Source organism: Drosophila yakuba, chromosome 2L (genome assembly GCF_016746365.2).
Source record: "Drosophila yakuba strain Tai18E2 chromosome 2L, Prin_Dyak_Tai18E2_2.1, whole genome shotgun sequence".
NCBI classification, from domain to species: domain Eukaryota; kingdom Metazoa; phylum Arthropoda; class Insecta; order Diptera; family Drosophilidae; genus Drosophila; species Drosophila yakuba.
In genome coordinates this window covers 8,075,198-8,097,281 of record NC_052527.2, presented here as the reverse complement: position 1 = coordinate 8,097,281, position 22,084 = coordinate 8,075,198, and the positions used below count along the sequence as shown (strand labels likewise).

General features: G+C 41.8%; 3 protein-coding genes across 3 annotated transcripts in view; 2 read left to right on the top strand and 1 right to left on the bottom strand.

Moving 5' to 3' along the window:
- Positions 1-12,680, bottom strand: part of LOC6527285 — a 45,795-nt gene extending 33,115 nt beyond the window's left edge. Inside the window, exons 1-2 of the mRNA XM_002088343.4 lie at positions 11,503-12,680; positions 3,692-3,737 (exon numbers count right to left, since the gene is read on the bottom strand). The gene's annotated coding sequence lies outside the window, so the exon portion shown is untranslated. The remainder of the gene's footprint in view (positions 1-3,691; positions 3,738-11,502) is intronic.
- LOC6527283 (accessory gland peptide Acp33A) lies at positions 2,712-3,050 on the top strand. The gene has a single exon (XM_002088341.3). It carries the CDS (start codon positions 2,737-2,739, stop codon positions 2,878-2,880), a length of 144 nt encoding a protein of 47 aa, XP_002088377.1. The 5' UTR covers positions 2,712-2,736; the 3' UTR covers positions 2,881-3,050.
- Positions 7,672-9,158, top strand: LOC6527282. Its single transcript, XM_002088340.3, has one exon. The coding sequence runs from the start codon at positions 7,921-7,923 to the stop codon at positions 9,073-9,075; it is 1,155 nt and encodes a 384-aa protein (XP_002088376.1). The 5' UTR covers positions 7,672-7,920; the 3' UTR covers positions 9,076-9,158.
- Positions 12,681-22,084: the final 9,404 nt, after the last annotated feature.

The window sequence follows — 22,084 nt, the reverse complement described above, 5'->3', positions numbered from 1 at the left end:
TAGGGGGATTTGCAATATTTATTTTCCATACATCCCGTATTTCAATAAACAATTTTAACTTATTTATTGCCAGCCATTCATCAGCACAATGAATTACTTCGCTCGGCGGAATGTATATTTCGCCCGCCGAGCTGCAACTCCATCATACACGGTTTAAAGAATTTATATTTATGGCCATATGCAATCAACGGAACCAATGCGTCCGCCAATTGTCCATCAAAACGAGAGTCCACAAATGCATTGCGCATTAAATCAATTCGCGTTGACTCGCCGGCCACAAAAAGTTGCACAAAGCTACGCCCATCAATCAAACATAAGACACCAACAAAACCAGGACGAAATGACAATACGAAAGCCACGACCGCTCAGATATTCGCATGTAGCATACGAGTTGCACATGGGTTTATACATTTAATTAAAATGTGGAACAGACACAATATTCGTCAAAGTGATTGGCCCCAAAGCGGCTTAGTGAACTTAAGTAAATTAAATGTTATGGTTTTTCGGTTTGGCGGAGTGCTGGGTTAAGGGGCTGTGCGGGTGGAAGGCTGGGGAAACCCCAATGAAAATTGTCTTTAAAAGGGATTTCGGCGACGACAATGCGAATCGCAATAAATACTCCACCAAGTGGTGGGTGTGTCTGGGCTCAGAGGGTTGGTGTACACAGAGCACTGGGAAATTTGCATATTTTAAATTACTAGTGGGGCCTCTCTTGGCAGCGATTGCTTTTGAGGTTGACAATGGCGCTGCCACGACAACTCCAATTTATTTGTAATTTGTTCGAAATTTATAAACGCCGTCGATGTCCCACACCCACTTCCTGGCCCCAGAGAGTCTCTATTTCACACACGCACACCCTGCCACACATAATTGCACTCATAAAATGCCAAATACCCGGCTCCGCACGCCTCGATATTTATGCCGGAAAGTGATACCCATTGCCAATGAGAGGGTGTTATGGAATAAACGAATTTTATAAACACACACATTTCTATCATTGGGTTGTTTCCTTGAAATTTGCTTGCCGTGAATTGGAATTTTCCACCTTTTATCCTTTGCTATTATCGGATTATCCACTAGTTGGCATGGCCAGGTCGATCACCTCGTTTCCAGGAAATCCAATCCCAATCCCAATCCCACATGCAGACATATCTTAATGCTCGCAGACTCGGTAGCTGAGGTAGCTGGGAAGCAAACAAACAAATTATGTGCTCATTTGAATACACATTCTAATGCGAATCACGTTGACAAAAATTCATTGAAGCGTGCAGGATACAGGATACAGGATACAGGATACGCACACAACCGCACCGGACTGGAAGGATACCTTGACTTTCGAACTCTGGTCTATCCAATCAGGCCTGCTGTCCGGGTCCTGGCGCAGATGAAGATAACGTGGGAGTGGCAAATGGTCCCCACCTCGGACGCTGACAAGGACATATTTATAAAGCGCTCATTTCGAGCAAAGCACATATGTACATGGCTGGAGTGGCTGGAGTGGCATTCCAATATCCAGTTAATCTATCAGGACATGGTGCAATGTGTAGAAAATTAAATGTGCTAGCTGGAGTCTCAGGCACTAAGAAAAAACGGATGTAATATTCCAAAAAGTGCTTCGATACTCGAATGTTAATCGCGTTACTCTATACCATGTGGTACTGCATGAAAAATATCATGAAAAGCAAATTAACTGCTGCGTGGCATCATTTTCTGTCAGTGCTGTTGTATGCCAATGTCCTTGTTGTGCGCCATGTAAATGCAAACTAAATATGTACAAACGCCACAGCCAGGCACTAAGTCGATTGCTTCAAGGACTTCCTCGCGCTTAGCGTAGAAAGCCAGGGAGAATGAGGGAGAAATGGAGAAAGGCGGCAGAGTGGGAGTGGGAGTGAGCTGGATTCCTGGCGACTTTGTCATTCACACCCAGTTGGATGTCTGCCTCCATCGCTCTATTCCGCATTGTCACTGCTAACAGCTCCTCCACATCTCGCTTTCGTGTCCCCTCGAGTGTAAATGAGTGGCTCCATTCTCTGCACCACCGCACCGCCGCACCGTCGCACCACCATCCCCAAAAACACCACCCACCTGGCTATACATGGATATACATGTGCCGGCAAGGCTTTTTAATAAGCAATTTATTTTTAGCTTAACAACGCTCATGTAATGAAAAACGCGAAGCCTCCGCGGCTTACGATTCACTTGCAATGATTTCTCCGCCCAGCTCACGCCCACTTTTCCATCCCCCTTTCAGCGCCGAGCGTGTTTGCCAACGATAATTAATTTTTTTGGCCTACCCCAAGCGAGAAGCTAAGACCATGAGTTCGTACCGCATTAAAAAGAAATTAAAATGTTGCCATTCTCCTGCGCATTTTCCACCTCGCCAGCCTCAAGTACATCTAATGAGATAACTTGGAGACAACTGGCGAGAATTGAGTGTATGGGGTAATAATGAGCTGCAAGACTAGCTGGTTGAGTACTTGTGCAAATATTTGGGAGCAAACCCCTTTAAGTTATTATTTAAAACTTAAGACCAGTATGCACTTAATGCTATTATTCATAGAAAACAAAAAAAAAAGTTTACAATTTCCAGCTGTCTTAAATCGCCAAAGCGTATTGAATTATAAAACGTTACGTGAATGCTTGCAGTAATTAAAGCATGTTAATGGTAATTATTCTTATTAAAAAGGAAAGTATTTGTATACTAGTAGATTCTTTTCATGTCTGTCAGTCCACAAAATGCCATCTTTCAAACGAGTTCCATTATTTTGTACCATAATTTTGATACTTGCTGGACTGGGTCAGCACACAGCTGAAAGTCGACTCCCCGATTGCGTTTTTTATCCCCGATGTCTTATCACAAAGGACCCGTGTTGCATGTAGTGCATCTATAGAAATCAAAGAAGGATCTGGTATCTAGAACTGGACCTGGACTTGGAGAACCAGCGATATATCAGCACTGGTCAAGAGTGTTAACAAAAACTGTTTTAATAAATACAAATATCCACAAATAACTGGCCTTAAAATGGTAACATTTCGAGTCTTCTCATAAATCAATTTCGTTTTTATTGCGAATGCCGTTTGTCTGTGTTACTTTTACATGACGACTGCCGTCGATTTGTATGTCGTTCAGTTAATAAAGCCCCAAATACCGAGAAAAAAAGAAGTAACAGATTCAAAAAAGTAGCAGATTCAACGAACAGGCAAAAACTCTCGGTTTTACTTTTGGCCCGCAAGCGTATAAATATTGTTTTTAAAACCCAATGAAATATTGCATGCGTTTTTGATGAATCGCCCATATGTACACATAGCATTTATAAATAAATACATATGATCATAAATAAATAATGGGCCAGCACATGACAGCGCGGTGGCAAAACGCACAAAGAAAAACAAATATATCACCAAATTAAAAACATACTTCGAAGCCACTATCGTTGCTTTTGATTTATATATATTATTTAATTTGGCACAAAAAGTGTGAGAAAAAATAATAAATAATTATAATAATGAGAAATAATAAAATTAATAATAATATTTTTTAAGTCTTACTTTAACCTTGAATATTTAAAGGTCAAACATGTATTCGGCAATATTTTAGCAAAGTACTTGGACCTAGTAAGTATGCATAATCAATCTTAAAGAATCCAGGAAAATATTATTTTAAAGCTGTCTGGAATTTTGTGGAACCCACCTTTTTATCGTTTTAATCATCCGCGGCTTAGTGCTCCAAAGGCAACCTGAAAAAACAACGCAAAAGGGTTTCATATTAGAAATGTATAAAACTTTTCGTTCCATTTTGTTTTGTTGCGCCCGTTTTTTTTAATATAAAATGGCTTTGGGTGAAAAATTTGAAAAGTGGAAGTGAAACGGGCAAGGAGAATATGTAAATATGTGTTGGCTGCTGGATACTGAATGTTGGATGCTGGATGCCTTTGGAGCCTACGGAGCAGCATGCTCGGAATTTAAATTTGTAGCTAAGCCTCGAAAAATGCGAGGCGCTTCATTTTGCGAAAGCAACTGGACCCTTTTGTGGGTGTGTGCGATGTATCTTTGGTGACAAAGGACAATGCCATCGGGCTGTGGGTGGGGGCTTGGCGACAATAAAATTAAATATTCTATTTAATGGCGCCGTAGAATGCCAGACGCGTCGCGCAACTTTTCTTGATGCATTCCAGCAGGAACAGGGGCTTGGCCCGGGACCTTTGACCTCTTTGGCAAGTTCATAACTACAACTTGAACTTCCTGCTGCGCTCTGAAAGTCTAATGCTTTGTTTGCTGCAAACAACAAACTCGTACTGCAATCCAATAAAAAAAAGCAGTAAACTTTCATTTTAATTCCGTTTCCTCGCCGCCGCCCACACTGCATCCATTTTATTCGAATTCTGATTGCCCGTTTATTAGCCAGAGGCCTTACCCTTTTGGGTAAGCAAAAATGGAGCCACGTCCATGTCCTCGCCAGGGGCATGCAAATAAAACAGATTTTATTGGCGGTCCTTGGGTCCTTTTTCTTTTTACCAATTTTCGGCCAGCACTTTGCCTTTTTTTTTGGCCTAACGAGAGCGATGGAAGGGTTGTTGATTTGCAATTTCGTGTGCCATATAAATTAAACAGATAATATAAATTAGATGGGATCGGTCGGCTTGGTCGCTGTGATCAGATACCGAGAGCATATTTTAGGCCACGCTGAACCAAAATCGATGACACAAATAATGCCTCAATTAAGCTGGCACCGAAAGTTGTTGAGCCAGCGATGGAAAACATAATGAAAAGCAAGCATAATATTTTCATCTCCTTGAGTTCGAGGCCCCAACTCAGGCACTCCGCACTCCACAATCATTTTCAATAGATATTTAATACTCGGCAGCATTTTTTGTTTGCCCATCCCCGCCGCATCCCCCATCGAACCTTCCCCCCCGCAGACCACGAGGGGTAACCACAGCAAACAAAGTCTAAATTTTTTCATTCCGCGCTCCTTGCGCCCAAAGACGTAATGAGTGGGCGGGTGTTGGGGGTCAAAGGTCGGGGGCGCGTAGGCAGACTTGGCATTTGTTTGAGCAATATTTTCGTGTATATTTTTCAGCTTTTCTGAACATTGCTGATGGTTATTTTTAGTACCTAAAGAGCGGCTTTTTCGGGTATGCGCGTTGAAGGCAACACTACTCTGTACCAACCAAACCGCAGTAATATGGAGAAATAAAGCGCATTATGTCTATTCGTATATTAATACTATTTCTGTTTAAATAAGAAAGGAACTTCAATGAGTATTATTTTGGCAAATTAACATTTCTTGAATAATTCTCAATAGGTATAGGGTAGTCGGTAATTTAGCTCCATCATCCCTTGACTCGGGGCAAAAGTTTTAAAGGCGTCACAACCTTACACAGCATTACAACTCACTTGTTCCGGCTGGCGGGGGAGTTTTCCAGAAATGGTTCTTAGCCCGGGTTCGGGGGTTGCCTTGCTCCTGTTCGAGTCGGCCAGGGTTGCCAGGTCCTTGCACACCCACTCACCACCACTCACCCCCACTGGCGGCCCATAATTGCGCCGCGTCTGAGGCAAAATGAAAATATTTGAAGCTGCGAGCTTCTCAAGTGTAAAAAATTTAATTTCGAAATGTAGGTTTAACGAACGGAAATTGCTTTCGCTCTCCGCGGAAAAATGGAGTAAGCCCTTGCCGTCGTTATTGTTGCCTGATTTTCCCTCAACTTTTCGCCTTCCTGTTGTTGCTGTCGCTATTCGACTGCGGAAAAGGCAAATCCAGAAATAAAGTCCAGAAGTAAAGAATATCTCATTGGAGTTTTCGTTTGCAATTTCTTTGACTAACTTTCTGATTGAGCCCGTGGCTCATTGCGGCGCATAACAGGCGCCCAACGAAATTATTTAATGCTTTACATGTGGCCCAAACAGCCGCCCCCCAGCCATCTCAACTTGGCCCCATTTCCCCGATGCCAGACTGCCTGGTAATTGCAATTGATTTGTCGAGCACTTTGCACGCCAATTTGTTTCTGGTCACGGTCAGTTTGGCCAGGAAATGTGGTCAAGGCTGTGGGGGGCCTGCAAATCGAGAAGCTTATAAGTGGGCAAAGCTTGAAGGCCTTCTTTGATCTTCAGATGTGAAAAACCAAATTAGCACCTTGCCAAGTTGCTTTGAAGCACTTCTTTTGGAGACCAAGCAATCAATGTTTTTTTATAACAAAATAAAAGAAATGTATTTTTTACATTTACATCATTGTTTGCCTGTATAAGTAAAAGTACGCACTAATTTAACTTAAATTATTGTACAAGTTATCCTCAGTTTTCCCAAAACCTTGGGAAGTCACACTCGGTCTAAATACAAAAATCTGTTAGAAAGAGTTTAGATTTATTAAATAGCAAGTAGGTTGATGCCATTGTTGAAATAATATATTATGTCTTTTAAGGGTTAGATCGACCCTTCTATTTATTTTGGATAACTGGTTTGAATAGAATAAGGGTGCTTGGCAATATTCCAGCACTATTTTTAATCTGCTGGTACAGCCGACAATTCGCCATGGAGATTTAATTTATTTTAACCAAGTTCAAAGGTTGCGGGTCTGCTTTCGTACAATATTACACTTTAATCCCTTCCATTTGAACTCTCAGCAACCCACGCGAGGTCAAAGTGCAGTACTGCTAAGTGTCATAAGGTAGAAGCCAGCTAACCTGGCTTTTACCAACAAGTTCCTACTGAAAAGGCTTACTGCAACCGGTGCCTGAAAGTGTGTAACGAAAAACAACTCTCATGGAAAATCCGCAAACACACTATGGCAAACTTTTTTTAAAAACCCTTACCCAAACTTTCGGCAAATGTGTAGCCAAACCTTTTTTTTTTTGGTCAGTGCTCAGAGTTCGATCAACTTCCAGGGCACTCTATAGGAAACATTAATAACATTATCCGCTCCCAACGCCCAAAACAAATGCAAAACAAACTAATCAAACTTTTTGCAGGATAACCAAAACGACACAAAATGCGCAAAACAAATTGCTTTATTTTCTAATTCAGCTAGAAAGCATTTTCCATACTTTGTTTCCGAGCAGAATCTACGAGCGAGTGGAGGGGGAAAAATCGAAAATCAATTTCTGTTAATGTGCCTGGGCCAAGAGTTTGCTGCCAAGAGACCTTGCCACCCATCTAGCCAACAACTTACCCAGCCAGCCATCGCAACTCAACTCAACCCATGGAAACCCAGCATGCGTTGGCCAGAGCATATTTTTGCATAAAGTTTATGCAAACATTTTTACTCGAAACCCGCATAAATTACGGATGCCGTCTCGGTGCCCTAATAAACCCTATCTGTTGGATGTCTGGTGCTCAGTAAGTGGCCCGCCTGCCTCTGCTTCTACTCATGGCTCCAATGGTTTCAATGGTTCCACTGGTTCTGGTGCTGCTTATTTTGCATGTCATTTGCGACTGAGCACTCTGCGGCCCAGATTTTGGCCCAGATCTGGAGGAGCTCTGCGGGTGCAGAATGGACCCAACAGCCTCTGTCTGTGTGCTTCCATTGGTGCGACGGTGGGCGGCAGATAAATCTTCAATATTTATTGCAGCAAACTTACCACAAAAATATATATTTTTATTTGGTTTAAAAAGTGTGAAAAGCAGGCTGGGATCACAGTTACCCCTGCTTTTACTTTTCTCCAGTATTCTATCTGAATAGAAAACAACACACACACACTTTGTAGACCCACGTAAATAATAAATAATTTTTCGAAATTTGTACTTTTTAAGAACAATTGTTGGAACGAAAGTAAACCACTCCACCGCTATAATTTACAAAGGACTTTACGAACTAAATGCATAGATAAGCATATGTATACGTACTATTCTTTTTCGACTTTTATCTTAAATATATTAAATTTTTCAAACTATAAAGAACATATTTACAATCAGCGAACCTCAAAATGCCGCCCGTTTCAAAACGGAGTCTACGGAAAAGATCAAAAGCAGTTCAAGAAACTCCAGCCGAAATAAAAAAGACGAGTACGCTTTCGAAAATAATCATTCAAGGCACTAAACAGCTGTTATTGGATTCTCAAAATAATCCAAATATTCGAGTTATTGAAAAACCCAGAAAAATGCGGTATTCAAATTCATCGATTTCCACTGCGGAACCGGATTCCCAGCTGCATTCCACACCGAAAATTGGTAATCTGGCAAATAATAGCAACGCACGTGGGATGTTTGGTCCGATCAAAAATAAACAGACATCCATAGAAGCTATTTCTGAAATTAGTGATATGTCCATTGCTTCAGTGTCGGTGAGGAATCAGCCGTTTGTGAACTTTCTCCAGGATTTCTGCATGACTCATGGTTCCGATCCCCGAGAAAGTGTTCAAGAGGCCATCGCCAAATGGGATAAAATGACACCCAAACAAAAAGCAGAATTCAGTCCAGAAAACTACGTTCTAAAGTTGTGTAATCAAGTGCAGAATCGTGATGAAATTTTAAATGCGGTTGCACTGCCCCCGATTTATGAAACTACAAAAAATAATCAAAATGGATTTAACAAAGCCAGCAAGGTCAAGAGATTGTCTCCAAAGCTACGTAAGTCAACAAAGCGATTAACTCCAAGACCACGAGGTGTGGTGAGTCCCAGAAAATCAATTAAAAATGCGGCCAAAAAGGAGGTGCCTCCAATGGTGTCGATGCGTCTAACTAATAGTGCTTCGGCTTACAAAAACTTTCTGCGCAAAATCCGTCAAGCAAATCTTGGTCTGATGTCCGTAGAAAAGAAATCCCTGTGGCGCAAAATGACTCCTGCCGAAAAGGATCTCTATCGGGTAGTCAGCAAACCGAGCCAAGAGAAAACCAATGTTAAGAAAACCAAGTCAAGAGCTCCAGCTGCCAATCGCGTCAGGAAGCAAAGAACCTCACGATCAACCCAGACGCCTGAAAATGCTTTACATTATTTGCAAAGCAGTTTCGATTTTCAGCGAGATGGCCAACTAGAAATTTGGAACGAGAGCAACACTTTGCTACGGGATGGTCAACGCTCCTGGGTCAGATTTGACTTCTTTTCAAAAGCCTTTGAAAGAGTCAAGAATATATTTAATTAACTACTTGTTGTCCAAATTTTATACAAAACATATGTAATTGCTATAAAAAAACTGCTTGCAAGAACGCATAGAAACACCCAAAAGGGTGATTATTACTTCTTAGTGTTAACAAAGCCACGAATCGCAATTCTGAAAACCCCTAAATGGATTATGGTACTTCTCAGCTCAATGTTTCAATGTTTCAATGTTCCACTGAGCCTGGCCACACATACCAATGTGCAATTTTTCTAAATGTATTTCCCAAGTCAGTCGGAAGGGGTTGAATTTGTAATTCCCCAAGCGAAATTATTCATCTGCTTGTGCAATTTGTTTGCTACTTGTAGCCTCTCTGCCACTGCCTCTGAATCCTCCACAATCATCGCCGATTTGTGGCTGGACTGGACACCGAAGTGAGTCGATGTGAGTCGATGGGGCCTTTGTCTACACTCGACTTTCCTGCATTGGTTCCTGCTCCTGCTCCTGCTCCAGGGCCAACAAATTTCTCGCCATTGTTTACTCGGTTCGGTTCGGAGTGCGTTCCAGAGTCGTTCCAGCCCCCTGAACTCTCATAGCTGCTTCCGTTTCCGGCTTTGTTTTCGTTCCGTTTCGTTCGAAAGGCCCGGGGCCAGCTTTCCACATTTGGTGTTTATTTTATTGTACATTTGCTGCCGGCAACTCCGCTGAGCCGTGAACTGTTCGGCGTGTCATCATTCGCCTTGGCTTCAGTTGCCGAACATCATCATCATCATTATCCTCAGACCCGGAATCACCAACATTATCATCACCGCCATATCCATGCATGAGAGGTAAGTTTCCTCTGCGGCGCTAGACACGAGGAGGTTGGTGTTGATGTCTGTGCCCGTTGTTCTGTTGTTCTGGCTGCTGTTATTGTTGTCTTTCGGTTGCTTTTTAACGTGCGCCCTCCGTGTTATTTACTTAACAATTTACTGAATAATTTACACGCCTTCCCCACCCAGCGGATGGTGAAGGCTTTTGGGCTGGGCATATTGGGCCTGGAAATCAGGTGTACAGTAGAGGTTATAGATGCAGGAAAACTTGAGCGCACTTCATAAATTCTGAATTTTAAAAATCTAGTATTGTTAATATGAAATAAAATAATACAATTTTGAATAGATTAATTGGAAATGTTACTTTTTTATGTTATTTCCAATACATTTTCCCTCAAACTCTCAGGCTTATTATGGTTAAGAAAACTCGAATAGCTGGGTAGCATTTAGTCTAGCTGAAACCGAGACATCTTCCAGAAGTTGCCTGCTTTTTTCGTTACCGCTTCGCTTCCTGTTTGCTCCTTGCTGGCCACCCCCACCGCGCCTCCCTCTCCGCTCTCCTCTGATGGGCGTTGAATTATGAACCTGACTTTCCTTTCCTTTTGGGGGTTTTGGTGGGGGGCTCTGTGGAGAGTAAACTTTCACCGGTGCTGCGTGCCGTATGTCTGTGCGACTGTGTGTGTGTGTGTGGGTTGGTGTGGTTGATAGTTGTCCACAGAATCACAAGCACACACACACACACAGTGAAGTTAGCACTCGCTTGTGTTTACTTAGTCGAGTCTTTGACTGACATTTAATGCGGTTAGCATACGTGTGTGCGTGTTGGCTCCACTGTGTTGATAATGTGCATAATAAGCCCTAATTAATGTTAAATAATGAATTTTCTCATTTGCACGCCGTCAGCGTTGAAAAGGCATTGCCTTCGGCATTTCCTCGATTCCATTTTATTTCGAGGCAAACACACGACTTCCAAATACCTGCAGTTTAACCCCCTGATTTCCCAAAAAAGAACCCCATATCGAGCAAAAGGAGATGTTTCAAATGAGGTTTGAGGAGGTCCTTTGTTGTGGTTCTTGCACCTTTTCCTTTTTCGAAATTTACCAAAGCCACAGCACAAACATTTTAAATATCAGCAAGTTTTACTTCAAGGCACTTTGTGTGTTTGGTAATTAAATGACCTTATCAAAGGGGCTGCTTCAGGTTCGTAAGCCATTTGACAGCCGTAATTTACACGAGCTTAATTGAATGTGGAACAAATTAATGACCAGAGCCGAAGAATGCCTCCCAAAAAGGGTTGTATCTGCAATCAAGTACTGGCCATTCAATTATTTTGAGATGCTGTCCAAAGTTGTAGGAACTTCATTACCAATTCCCCCAAAAAAAACCAATCCTCACAATGCCCAACTTTTCGTGGGCAGCTCTTTTAAATCGAGCACTTTCGTTTATATACACGCATTTAACCGAATTATACAAGCAACTTTGCGAATAATAAATATCGAACTTGGCCCCTTCGACCCGAAAATCGTAATGCGGCATAAGATGAGGTGGGTTTCGTGCATATAAAAAGTTCAAACTGTCAGAACATTGACAGCAATATTGCTGAGTTTTATGTACAACAAGCGGAATAACTAAAACAGTGCAGAAATTAGAAACAACATACCGAAAATGTCCAAAAAACTTTGCCCTCGTCGAATCCTGCAACTTTTTCGCCTTGATTCGTATTACGGATGTTGCCTTTGTTGTTTAGCCGATAATGATGATGGTGGTGTTGTTGTTGCTGTTGTCGCAGGAGGAAATCAATGTGGGCATATTTTATCCTTTTTTCATAGCCGGGCACAAACATACATGGAACATATATACATACAAATAAAAGACACCACTACACTGACACAGCAAGGAAGTAGGAAGTAGGAATCCAACCGAGAAGCCAGAAAAACAGTTGCCAAACTCAGCGTTTTTTTTATATGTATATTGTAGTTGATTAGCCGCCTGATGCTGTGGATTTTTATTATTACTTTGTTTGATTTTTTGTCCAACTGGATTTTCCTTGTTCGGTTTTTATGGGCCTTGATTTGATTGCATTTTGTTTGTGGCATACATATACTTTTTTGCTGTTTGCGTTGGCACTTTCGCCGACAGCCCTTGAGGCAATTATTTTTTAGACCCGAAATCGCTTACAACGTTTCAATATTTTGTTTGACTTTTTAGTGAATACATGTTGCAGCGAGTGCTCCTCAAGTTTGTGCTTTCTTGTTTGTTTTAATTTTATCGCAGCCCCCACTGTTATTCTACCCTTGTCACTTTGCGAGGTGGGTGGCATGCGCTGAGTGGCATGTCAATCAAAAATCAATCAAAATGTTCGCGTTTTCGCGCTCGTTAGCGTTTACACATGTTGTTGTCGCTGGTTTCTCAAATTGCGGCAAATGGATTTCAGGTTGTTTTCCGAATATCCCGTCTCGCGTTACCCGGCGCGCTCGGAAAACTCTGATGGTGACACGTACTGCTGCCCCCTCAACTCTTGCCACTTGCCACTTGCCACTTGCCACTTGCCACTGTACACAGACACAGACACACACGCACAGAAAGAGGGAAACCCAGGCTCCAAGCAGCTAACTGCGGGTTAGTTGAGTTAACTACGGATTAGTTGACCACCTGGTCGGTCAGGCTCTCTAGCTCTTTGGCTCTAAGCAGCTTTAATTCCGGCGGAGTTACGGATCCCCACGGGCGGGGTTACGGATCCGTCCGGTTCGGAGCGTCAAAAACGGAGCGGAACGGACTCGAACGGATCGACTGCGGCGTGTCTGTCGCTCACGGCGTACGCTTTTCAACTGCTGCGCCCGCAACGCTCGACGGATTTCCAGGCAGGCAGACGCCTCCGCCAAGTGAAAACCAGGCGGCGTTCGGCCTCCTCTCTCGGCAGCGTCCTCGTGCCTCGTTTGCACTCGGCTAACTGTTATACACACTCTCTCCCAAGAGAGAGAGAGATTCTGTGTAGAAGAGAGAGCGCTGCGAGGGAAAGTCGCCCACCACTTTCACCGGTTTCCCTGCTTGGGAAAGAGCTAGCTTATTTATATTTTCAATGTGATTTATACGCCCATAAAATGCCTAATCAACGCGCCTTATCAATTGCACACAATTACCAATTCATATGCACTTATTTAATTTTTATCAAATAGACAATACACACAAATTTAAATATTCATAGTATAGGGAAGCGGGCTTGATACAGTAAGTATGCAAATTTACTTTTACTTTACTTTAATTTAATTTTCTGTGTAATGTATTTTATTATAATTACCAATTTATAATTTCACGGGTTTGAATAAACTGTTAATAAAAATCTTTTTAATTACGATTAAACTATTTAAATCTTATATTTAGCCCTGCCTACATTTTAAAGTTATAAAACTTTATTATTGTTATTGTTTGTGATTTTTTTTGCCCGCTTTTCTGCTGAACACTTAGCAGTGCTTTTTATTTCGGTCTCCTCTCAGTATAAGAGCACGCACACAAACTGTTCCCAGACAATTTCCCCCTATGCGATGCTCTCCTAATATCACAGATGGTATAACAGGACACTCGTTGAGGGAGTCGGCGCCACTCTGGAAATGCAAAGGCCGCAGCCAGAAAAGCCAACCTCAACACTCGCAGCTGACTGACCGAGCGGGTGGAAAAACTTCACCACGGACTCAGGCGTGAAAACTCGCAAGCTGAAGTCCTCAGCCGCCGAGACATGTGGCCAGAATCGGAGGCTTCACTTGCCAGTGCATTTCCCCAACGCCCACCGCCCACCGCCCACGCCCACACGCCCCGCCCAAATACCCGTGACACCGAGCGAAGCGGGTCCCCGTGGAGGTGCCGAAAATCCCTTTTGGCCAGAACCGAAGCCAAGAAGAAGTCAGGGCGAAGGAAAGAGGAGTGAAAGCCAGCAGCGGAAAATATCGATTCGCTTCGATTGTTGTTGCCTGGCTGCTCGAATTGTATATTGCTTTATAAGCAGCTTCTGTCTTCGCCAAATTTATATACATATATATAAATAAGTGTATATATGAAGAGAAGAAACAGAAGAAAATCTGCAGACCCTGCCCTGCGGTTGCTTATTTGGCTGCTTTAGTTTCGATGCCATCAAGCGAAGTCCTTTTCGCGATTTCAAAAGTGGGGAAAAAAATGAAAATAAAAATAAGAACCAGAGATGGGAATTTTTCGTTTTACGCTGTTTTTCTTGTTTGATGCCTCTCCTTCTATCGAAATGAGTAAATAACCAATGAAGCAGATAGAAATGTTTATTGTTATTCTTTGCGTGCTCCTCCTTGGTCATTCAAATCAATTCCGTAGGCATCTTGTAGCTGAGTTTGTATCTCCGATTTCATCTGCATTCTTATTTAAATTTACATTGGCCCGGCATAAAGGACAAGATTGTCGTCCTGCCGAGTAAACGAGCCATTGCACATTATGAATGTTGGCTTACAATCTTTGTTCTCCTCCGCAATGCTCCGCGAAATTCTCCTTTGTCGGCAAGTACAATAATTAAGGCTGCGTTAAGTATACGCACCTTGGGCGCGGAGTGGGGCGGCTTGTACGCCGTGTTCTCGGCTCCACTCGCGCATAGTTTGTGTCGCATTAAAACTATTTAAGTTTTTAATGCCCTAACAGCGATGATCTTGTGCCTGGCATATAAATTACTCAGCCGCCCCTTGGCCCCGCCCCTTTTGCATTAACAGGGCTTCAAAGGCCTCTGCCCTGCCCCACCACCCACCATTACCACCCACTATTACCACCCATCACCACCCATCACCACCCATCAGCGAGCAGCCAGCTGAACGTCCTTGCCATCGAGCGTGGAAAGCGTGGAAAGCGCGGAAGCAGCGAAGCTCCAAGATGTTGAGCACTTTGCCAAAGTTTTTACTTGGCTCGTTGGCAATTTTTACTTTGTTGCTTTATAGGGATTTATGTTTAATCGGCCAAAGGTTACTTCAACTCACTCGCACACACACACACATGTGCTCTTTGGCAGGCCGTCATGTTAAAAGCTCCTTTGTTTTACTGATAGAGCGAAGAACGAAAGGATGGGGGTAGTGAGATGCGCTACTTGCACTGTCAACGCCGAGAGTGGAAGTAATTTTGCTTTGCGTAAGTCACCTCAATAGGCGTGTCCTTAAATCGAAGGATATTCCATTAGGACTGATTCTTAAGGTCGCGTTTATTGGATCATGGATCATAAAAGTTTTTAAAATTGGTGAATATGTATAGGTATATGAGAAAACCACCATTATTAAATATGTAAATATTTAAACTAACCAATATTATTATTTTAATTTTAATTTCATTTGTTTATACCAATTAACTAATTTTAATTACAATAAAATTACTACAATTTTTTACCTGTGCTAATATAGATCATATATGTATAATATAGCATATTTAACTAATAAACTATTAAATTTACAACTTTAAAAATCAATTAAATGTTTTGCCGGCACCTTTTTAACAAAATGATTACATTAAATACCCGGCAAGGAGCAAATAAATAATCCAATCCCACTGCGAACTGAGTTGCATTTACCCTTCGCTGCTGGCCGTTCATTAACCCGCTCTTAGCCGTTTATTTACTTGGATAAACTGTTACAATTGTCCCCAGCTCAGGTTCGGTCAATAAACGAACTTTCCTTGGCTTAATTGAAGAAGTGGCAGCAGCTGCATGCAAAGCAATCTCTTCTAGAGTTTGCACTTCAACAAATGGATACAACCGTTCGTAAAGTCCTTTCCCATTTTATTGCTCCATTTTATTTAAAAGCAATATAGTGCATTGATAAAAATTCCATATAGTTGTGGAAGCATAAGAAGTTTATTTATAAGTTGGTTTAAAGGACTCCAGTTTCTAGTGTTACCTTACTACCTATCTACATTATTGCATTACACCATCTCAAAATGATAGCATTATATAAGGTGGTGCCATAAGCAACCCGTTAATAGAAGCCACATAGTTGGGGCATGCAACATTGAGCCAGTCCTAGGAGTTTTCTGCAGTATTCACTCGGCGAAGGACGAACGTTGATTGGTGTGCGAGACGCAGTTCTTTGATTTGTGTCTAGACCCATGAGCGCGTGCCTCAATGTTGGTGGCAAGTGGAGGACTCGAGGAATCATGGAGGCAACGTGGCTTACGAAAATTCATAGCCCGAGCGCGAAAGTTTATTAGATGCTCTTTGCCCTCCGTCTTTGTCTTTGCTTTTGTTGCCGCTGCCGTTGCCGTTGCCGTTGCCTTTGAAACGTCGCCAGAATTTTAATTTCCGCCTAGAGCGTGTCGCACGTGGCCGCACTGACAAGGAAGTTGACAAAGCCGACAGCTCCTTTGAGTTTCAGCCAAGTATCGCCGACCTTTGTGGGCGTTGTTGGCCATTAAATTGGACGCCTGTCTGTAATTATGACCCCCTCCAATTAAGACTCCAAATGGTTGACCTTAAAGCCAATGAAAAAGTGTTGTCACACCTTAAAATATAGTGTGGTAAATTGAAAAAAAAGAAAACAAAACTTACGGACATGGGAAATGTTGGCGATTGTTTTCGACGCATTCGAGCGTTCGATGCACTCCAAATATTTGTTCAAATATTTGCCAACACCCTCCAGCTTTTCTGTTTCACTTCTGTTCGCCTTGTTAATGCTATTGTTGTACAACTTTTGCGCAAAATATTTTACGCCCCACAATTTCCTGGAAATCTACATTTCTGCACAGCCCTTTTTTTTTGCATTTCGAAAGGGGGAAGTACTCGAACACATATACAGATGAAACAGGCTGAGTACTGAGACAGACACACATTTATGGGAATGGCCATTGGCATCGAGCCATGGCCCAAAGCCTCGTGATGCAGTTGGCTCGTTGGGTCGTTTTGTGCCTTTACCAGTCGGTATTTTCAGCTTTTGTTTCGATTCCCAGGCTCCAATGGGCCAATTTCTATTACCGAAACTTTGTATGTACCCTACAGGGACGTAAAAATGCTATCAATCGGTGGCCATATCAATTTCCCAGTTGAAGGGTTACCTCCTGCGTTGAGCAGGTGCTAAGGGTCCCCCCTTGCGATGTTGCATCATAGGATTTCCACAAATCTGCTCATGACTCCGGAATTAGTAATCTCCCCGACTTTATTCTTTAAGAGAAAATTGTATGTGATGGTCTTATGATGGAATAGAAAAACGATAAATGCAATTATGTACATAAAAAAATTGTTAATATTTTTTAAATATTTTAAAATTAGGCTCATTTTAAAGCATTTATTAGATAGTATATACTTACTATTACTATTTGGTGATGTGTCAAACACTTTGTTTAGGTTTTCAATGAATTTGAATGACATCCCCTTTCGATTAGAGCATTCCTTAGTCGTTGGCTTCAGCTTATCGAAGATTTGCTCAAATTAATACTTAAAATGCGCTGCGTTGTCAGGCTGGGATTTGTCTGGCTGCTCCGCCTGCCAAATGGGAAAAATGTTCGCTCCGGCGGTTCTGTTTTGGCACGGATTGCATAACAAATGCACGGGCCGTGGCTGGTAATGGAAATGTCAATGCAGCCCCCTGTTTTTGAGCCAAGTTCTGGCTGCGGGGGCAAGGTGGTGATATAACTCAATTTAATGTGGAAATTCGAGCAATTAAAGAGGCAGTCGCACTGCAAAGGCAATTGCAATTTGCCTAGTTTTGAGGCCCGCCGTGCAGTGCAGGTCATAAAGTGAATCATTTAGAAGAAGCCTCGTCAAGATGAGTATGCATTTGGGACTTTAGCCAGACTTGAGCTAGTGCAGCAACTCGAAACGGAAGCTGAAGAGCGCAATTAGCAGTGCTCCAGCCGAAAAGAATAAATGCCGGTCTAAATAGCTCAGTTAAATGCAGGGAGCTCGGGCTAATTGCGGCCCATTGAGACTTTGAGTTGGTTAAAAACTTACAGCACCTGAAGTGGCCCAGCAACCTCAACGACTCACTGATGCAGTTGCAAGTATTAGGCACACACTCAAGCGGAGATATAATCTGAAGATGTTCACAAGTGTGCCACAACTGCCAAAAAGACAGCAAGGTTAATTGCCTTGCACTCCACAATAGTTGCTTGTACTTCGTATTTTGTATTTTGTATTTTGTATCTTGCATCTGAATCGGCTCTTCAGTCTGTGTGTGTGTGTATGGCAAAATAAATTGCGCTTGTGCTGGTTGCCAAGAAAATTGAAAAATTCTGCAGTCACACAAAAATCGTAGTCCTGGCAATCCTCAACCAATACATGCATATATTTCCACCCCCCAAAGACTCACCTATGTGCATATGCATTTCCTATGCATTCCCCCGTTTAGTTGCGTAGTTTCTGTTGTCTTGGGAAACCAATTTGTCACTAATTTGATATATATTTGCTTCGTCTACGAAAGTGACTGGGACTCAAAACCCTTTGACAGAGAATTTAATATTCGAAATATTTCGCTTTCAAACAATTAAAACGAAACTACTGCTCATATTTGGGTAAAATATAAACATAATTCAAATTACATTTTGTAGTGTTATTGCAAACTGCACTTTACGGCTTTGAGTAAGCAGAACTAATGTGTGTTTATAAAGGCGAATGAGGCATGCATAAAAATTATACTTTATGCTCCAGCAATTTTGATTTTCTATGTAAATTGATAATAATAAATGAATATACATAAATATGTAAAAATCCGTGTCAAAATTAAGATATGTTATGTTATGTTTGCTGTTGCCTAAGCAGCAATCTCATTTTATCTACTAACTTTAAAAGCAGGTCACAATAAAAGAGATTAGATACAGCGTGGGAATTATTCTTTTTCTATTTACAATTTATTATAGAAAATAGCAATTCACAACGAATGTGATATAATGGATAGGTGCACTTAAGTGGGCAGCCATTTTATGCTTTTCCGCATTTTATGCCCCGCATCTCGAGGCTCTTAATCGATTCTTAAGGATCCCCGGAATTGTTTCGCTCGGCTACGTGTGCGCCATCGAAATGGATTGCATTGTTCTTTAAGCACCTTCCATGCATTCCACATGCTGCACCATAATTCACACTTAACACTTGCATTTTTTCGCCGGGTCGAGGGTCGAGGGTTGAGTTGAGTTGTTAAGGGCCGGGACCATTCTTTGGGGCAACTATTTCGCACTTTGCGGAAACTTTTTATGCCACTTTTATCTGGCAACACGTAAATATTCGTTAAAAGTTGAAATTTAATTTTATACCCCTGACGCATCTCGCGGATGCAGCAGCAGCATCAGCAGCTCTCTCTCTTGCAGCAAGTGCAACTATTTTGCGCTGTTTCGTCAAGTGCGACGGTGGGAAAATCAGCCAAATAAATTTCACTTGCACCTTTGGAGGGCGTGGCGCGTCTGTTCTCGCTGCTTGTTAGCATTAAATTTATGTCTGGGCATAAATAAAGCTTTTCTAAACATCTTGCGCCCTGCTCAACGCTCAACGCTCCACGTAAACTCCGGAATACTTTCCGGGATTTTCTACTCGGACTCGGATTAGTTCGTCCGGGCGGCGCATCTTTATTCGGACTGCGGACACGCAATTGAATACCAGATTACGTCGTTTAGATAATTTCATTGAGATAAATCCCAAGCAGCTGTAATGGCATTTAATATTTATTATTATTATTATTATTAATCCGCATGCGCGGATTCCTTTCGCCTTTGTTTGACTAGGAAGTTGCGTCGTCATCGGTTCAATGACTTCATCTCTGGCCTCTATTTGCGCCCAAATAGCCTTTATTATTGATGTCTTCGACTTGTTTATGTGTCAACAACAAGCGAATTCGCATAAGCAGAAATTTCATTAAGTTGGCAATTCTCAGGGCCAGCTTTGTATAATAATCCAGAGAAATCGATAATTTCGCTTTTTTTCCCGCTGTGGAAGTGGGTGGGCATCCAACTTTTCCAATGTGTGCTCATATCGGTTTAATTTGACATTAAGTTCCCTTGAAGCAGGGTACTGCCACAGCTTGAGGATAATGATTGATTGAAAATTCATGCCAATGCAGGAAATGATATTCCAGATACCTCTGAGAGTATACATTTTACATTGGGAATATGTGCAAAATATTTCATACCCTTGCTGCTAGGAAATTTAATAAAATGCAAAGATTTAATTGTAAGCTTGTGACACCTGTTTAATTTTTTAAACCTACTTTCTTACTTTAGAACATAATTTCAGTTAATTACCTGTGGCCTTGTGCCGTGTTTATCATTTTGAGAAATTGTCATAGTTGATTGTCATTTCGAGTTAATGGCAAGATCTATGGGTCAGGTCGACAGCAGTTGTTCATTAGCAATACCATTCCATTTCCATTACAATTTCCATTCCCATTAGTAAATTTCATTTTTACTGGCACTTCAGATGTCAGAGCATCAGCAACATCAGTTTTCCTTTCGGCCACGCTAATTAATATTGGAAAACAAGGAGGACGCGTTGTTTGCCAACTGTGTTGGCTGTCAAAACTTGCGCAATTTATATTAAATTACGATCGAGTGAAATTCAATTAGAAAACATTCCATAATATCGGCTGCCCACAATTTCCTTTCATTCCCGCACATTTCCCTTTCTTTTCTTTTCATTTCGTTTTTGTATTTATTTTATTGCTGAAAACTGAATGAATGGGCTGTCGGGGGAGCATGTACTGAATTATTCTGAGCTGTTCGAGGGGCAAGGTAGTCAAGCCAGCAAACAAGTGCAAAAATATTTTTATAATTTACAGTCGACAGCCGGGACACAAACAACAATGAGGGCAAATGTTTCGAAGAAGCTGGAAGCTGCATGCCCCACGAAAGGCGGCCAGAATAAATAGTTGTGCAGGTGGTGTTAATTGAAAAACTTTCGCAACACTAATTAAAAGTTTCTAAACAAAATGCCACGGCTATGTCGAGCTCCCGGGATTATGTGAGACTTAGGGACCCCAACCTCCTCCTTCCATGGATCTAGTGGATCAGTTACCAATGCCAACCATCAATTGGCAACGAAATGCTCTCAGTTTGCTTCTGTATCGGGGCGAATTATGTGAATTGTCGAGTGTGACAGGCCAAATTGATTGTGGATTGCTCTGCGTGGGATTGGGATAATTAAAGGAGCAGAGCAATACATAATTGATTAGGTGAGAGCAATTGACAAAGTGCAATTTTTCCCAGCCCCGCTAAGTAGGCTACAAATATTTTTTAATTACTTCTCTGCAGGAGTAGCGAAAATGGAGCGGGCTGGATTAATATTGTATGCAAACGACTTAAGATGGGGATTAATAAGTTCTGTTTTGTGTGGGGCCTGAAATGCCTTGATTTGAACTCCTCCCCTTAGTGTATATAAAAATTATATGATTTACATTTGGGAAATGCAATAAGAACACTTCATAAAATCCTCCGCCCGAAAGATCGATTGCATATATATTGTATTCCTCAAACTTGTAGTGAATTATTTGGGGTCAATTTTAGAACAGAGTAAGAAGCTTAAGTTCTTATCAGAAAAATAAATAGTAAAACAATCAAACATATGCAGACAGACGATACATTTCCTTTTACCTAATAAATATTTCCGAATACTCACCACATTTTACCCGCAGCTTAATCCAACACTGAATAAAGCAGATTTTAAACAAATATATGCATTCTTATAAAGCGAGCAACGTCAAGTGGTTGTCGACAATGAGTTTAATTTCCTCAACTCCTTCCAGCATTCGCCTCAGTTCCTACTCGGTTGCTCGAAAATCCATCTGGGATGGGATGGGATTGCGCTGGTCACTTTCTGGCTGAGTTGTCATATTTTTTTGGCATGGGTAAGAGAAGGCACAACGTAACGCCAGCGAAAGCGCAAAATTGTAGTGAAAAAATGCTGACAATATTTTATATCAAGTGCCGGCATTGTCCGAAACGAACCACGTTTCAAATTTAAAATAACTTAAACGACTTGAAACAAGTGGCTTTGCTGCCATGCTGACAGGCGCTGTGTCACGCCGGAAGTCTGGGGCAATAATAGAAAACACACCCAATTTACGTGGAAAATAATTCACTGGGCGCAGCACGAGCTGCGGCATCCACAAAAGAACCTAAAACCAGGAGCAGGTGGCTCCGCTTTCAGCCCGCTTCCTGCGAGAATGTTACCTTTTGGCCCCGATGTCTCGCTGGTTTGTCAACTTTTGTTTTGGCGCGTGCAAGTCACAAAAAAAAGTGAGCGGAAAAAACCAGGATATTTTTTGTTTCATGTAGAACGA

Bases quoted from the DNA above. Each gene is read 5' to 3' on its own strand.
- LOC6527282 (XM_002088340.3), top strand. From the start codon at position 7,921: ATGCCGCCCGTTTCAAAACGGAGTCTACGGAAAAGATCAAAAGCAGTT.
- LOC6527283 (XM_002088341.3), top strand. From the start codon at position 2,737: ATGCCATCTTTCAAACGAGTTCCATTATTTTGTACCATAATTTTGATA.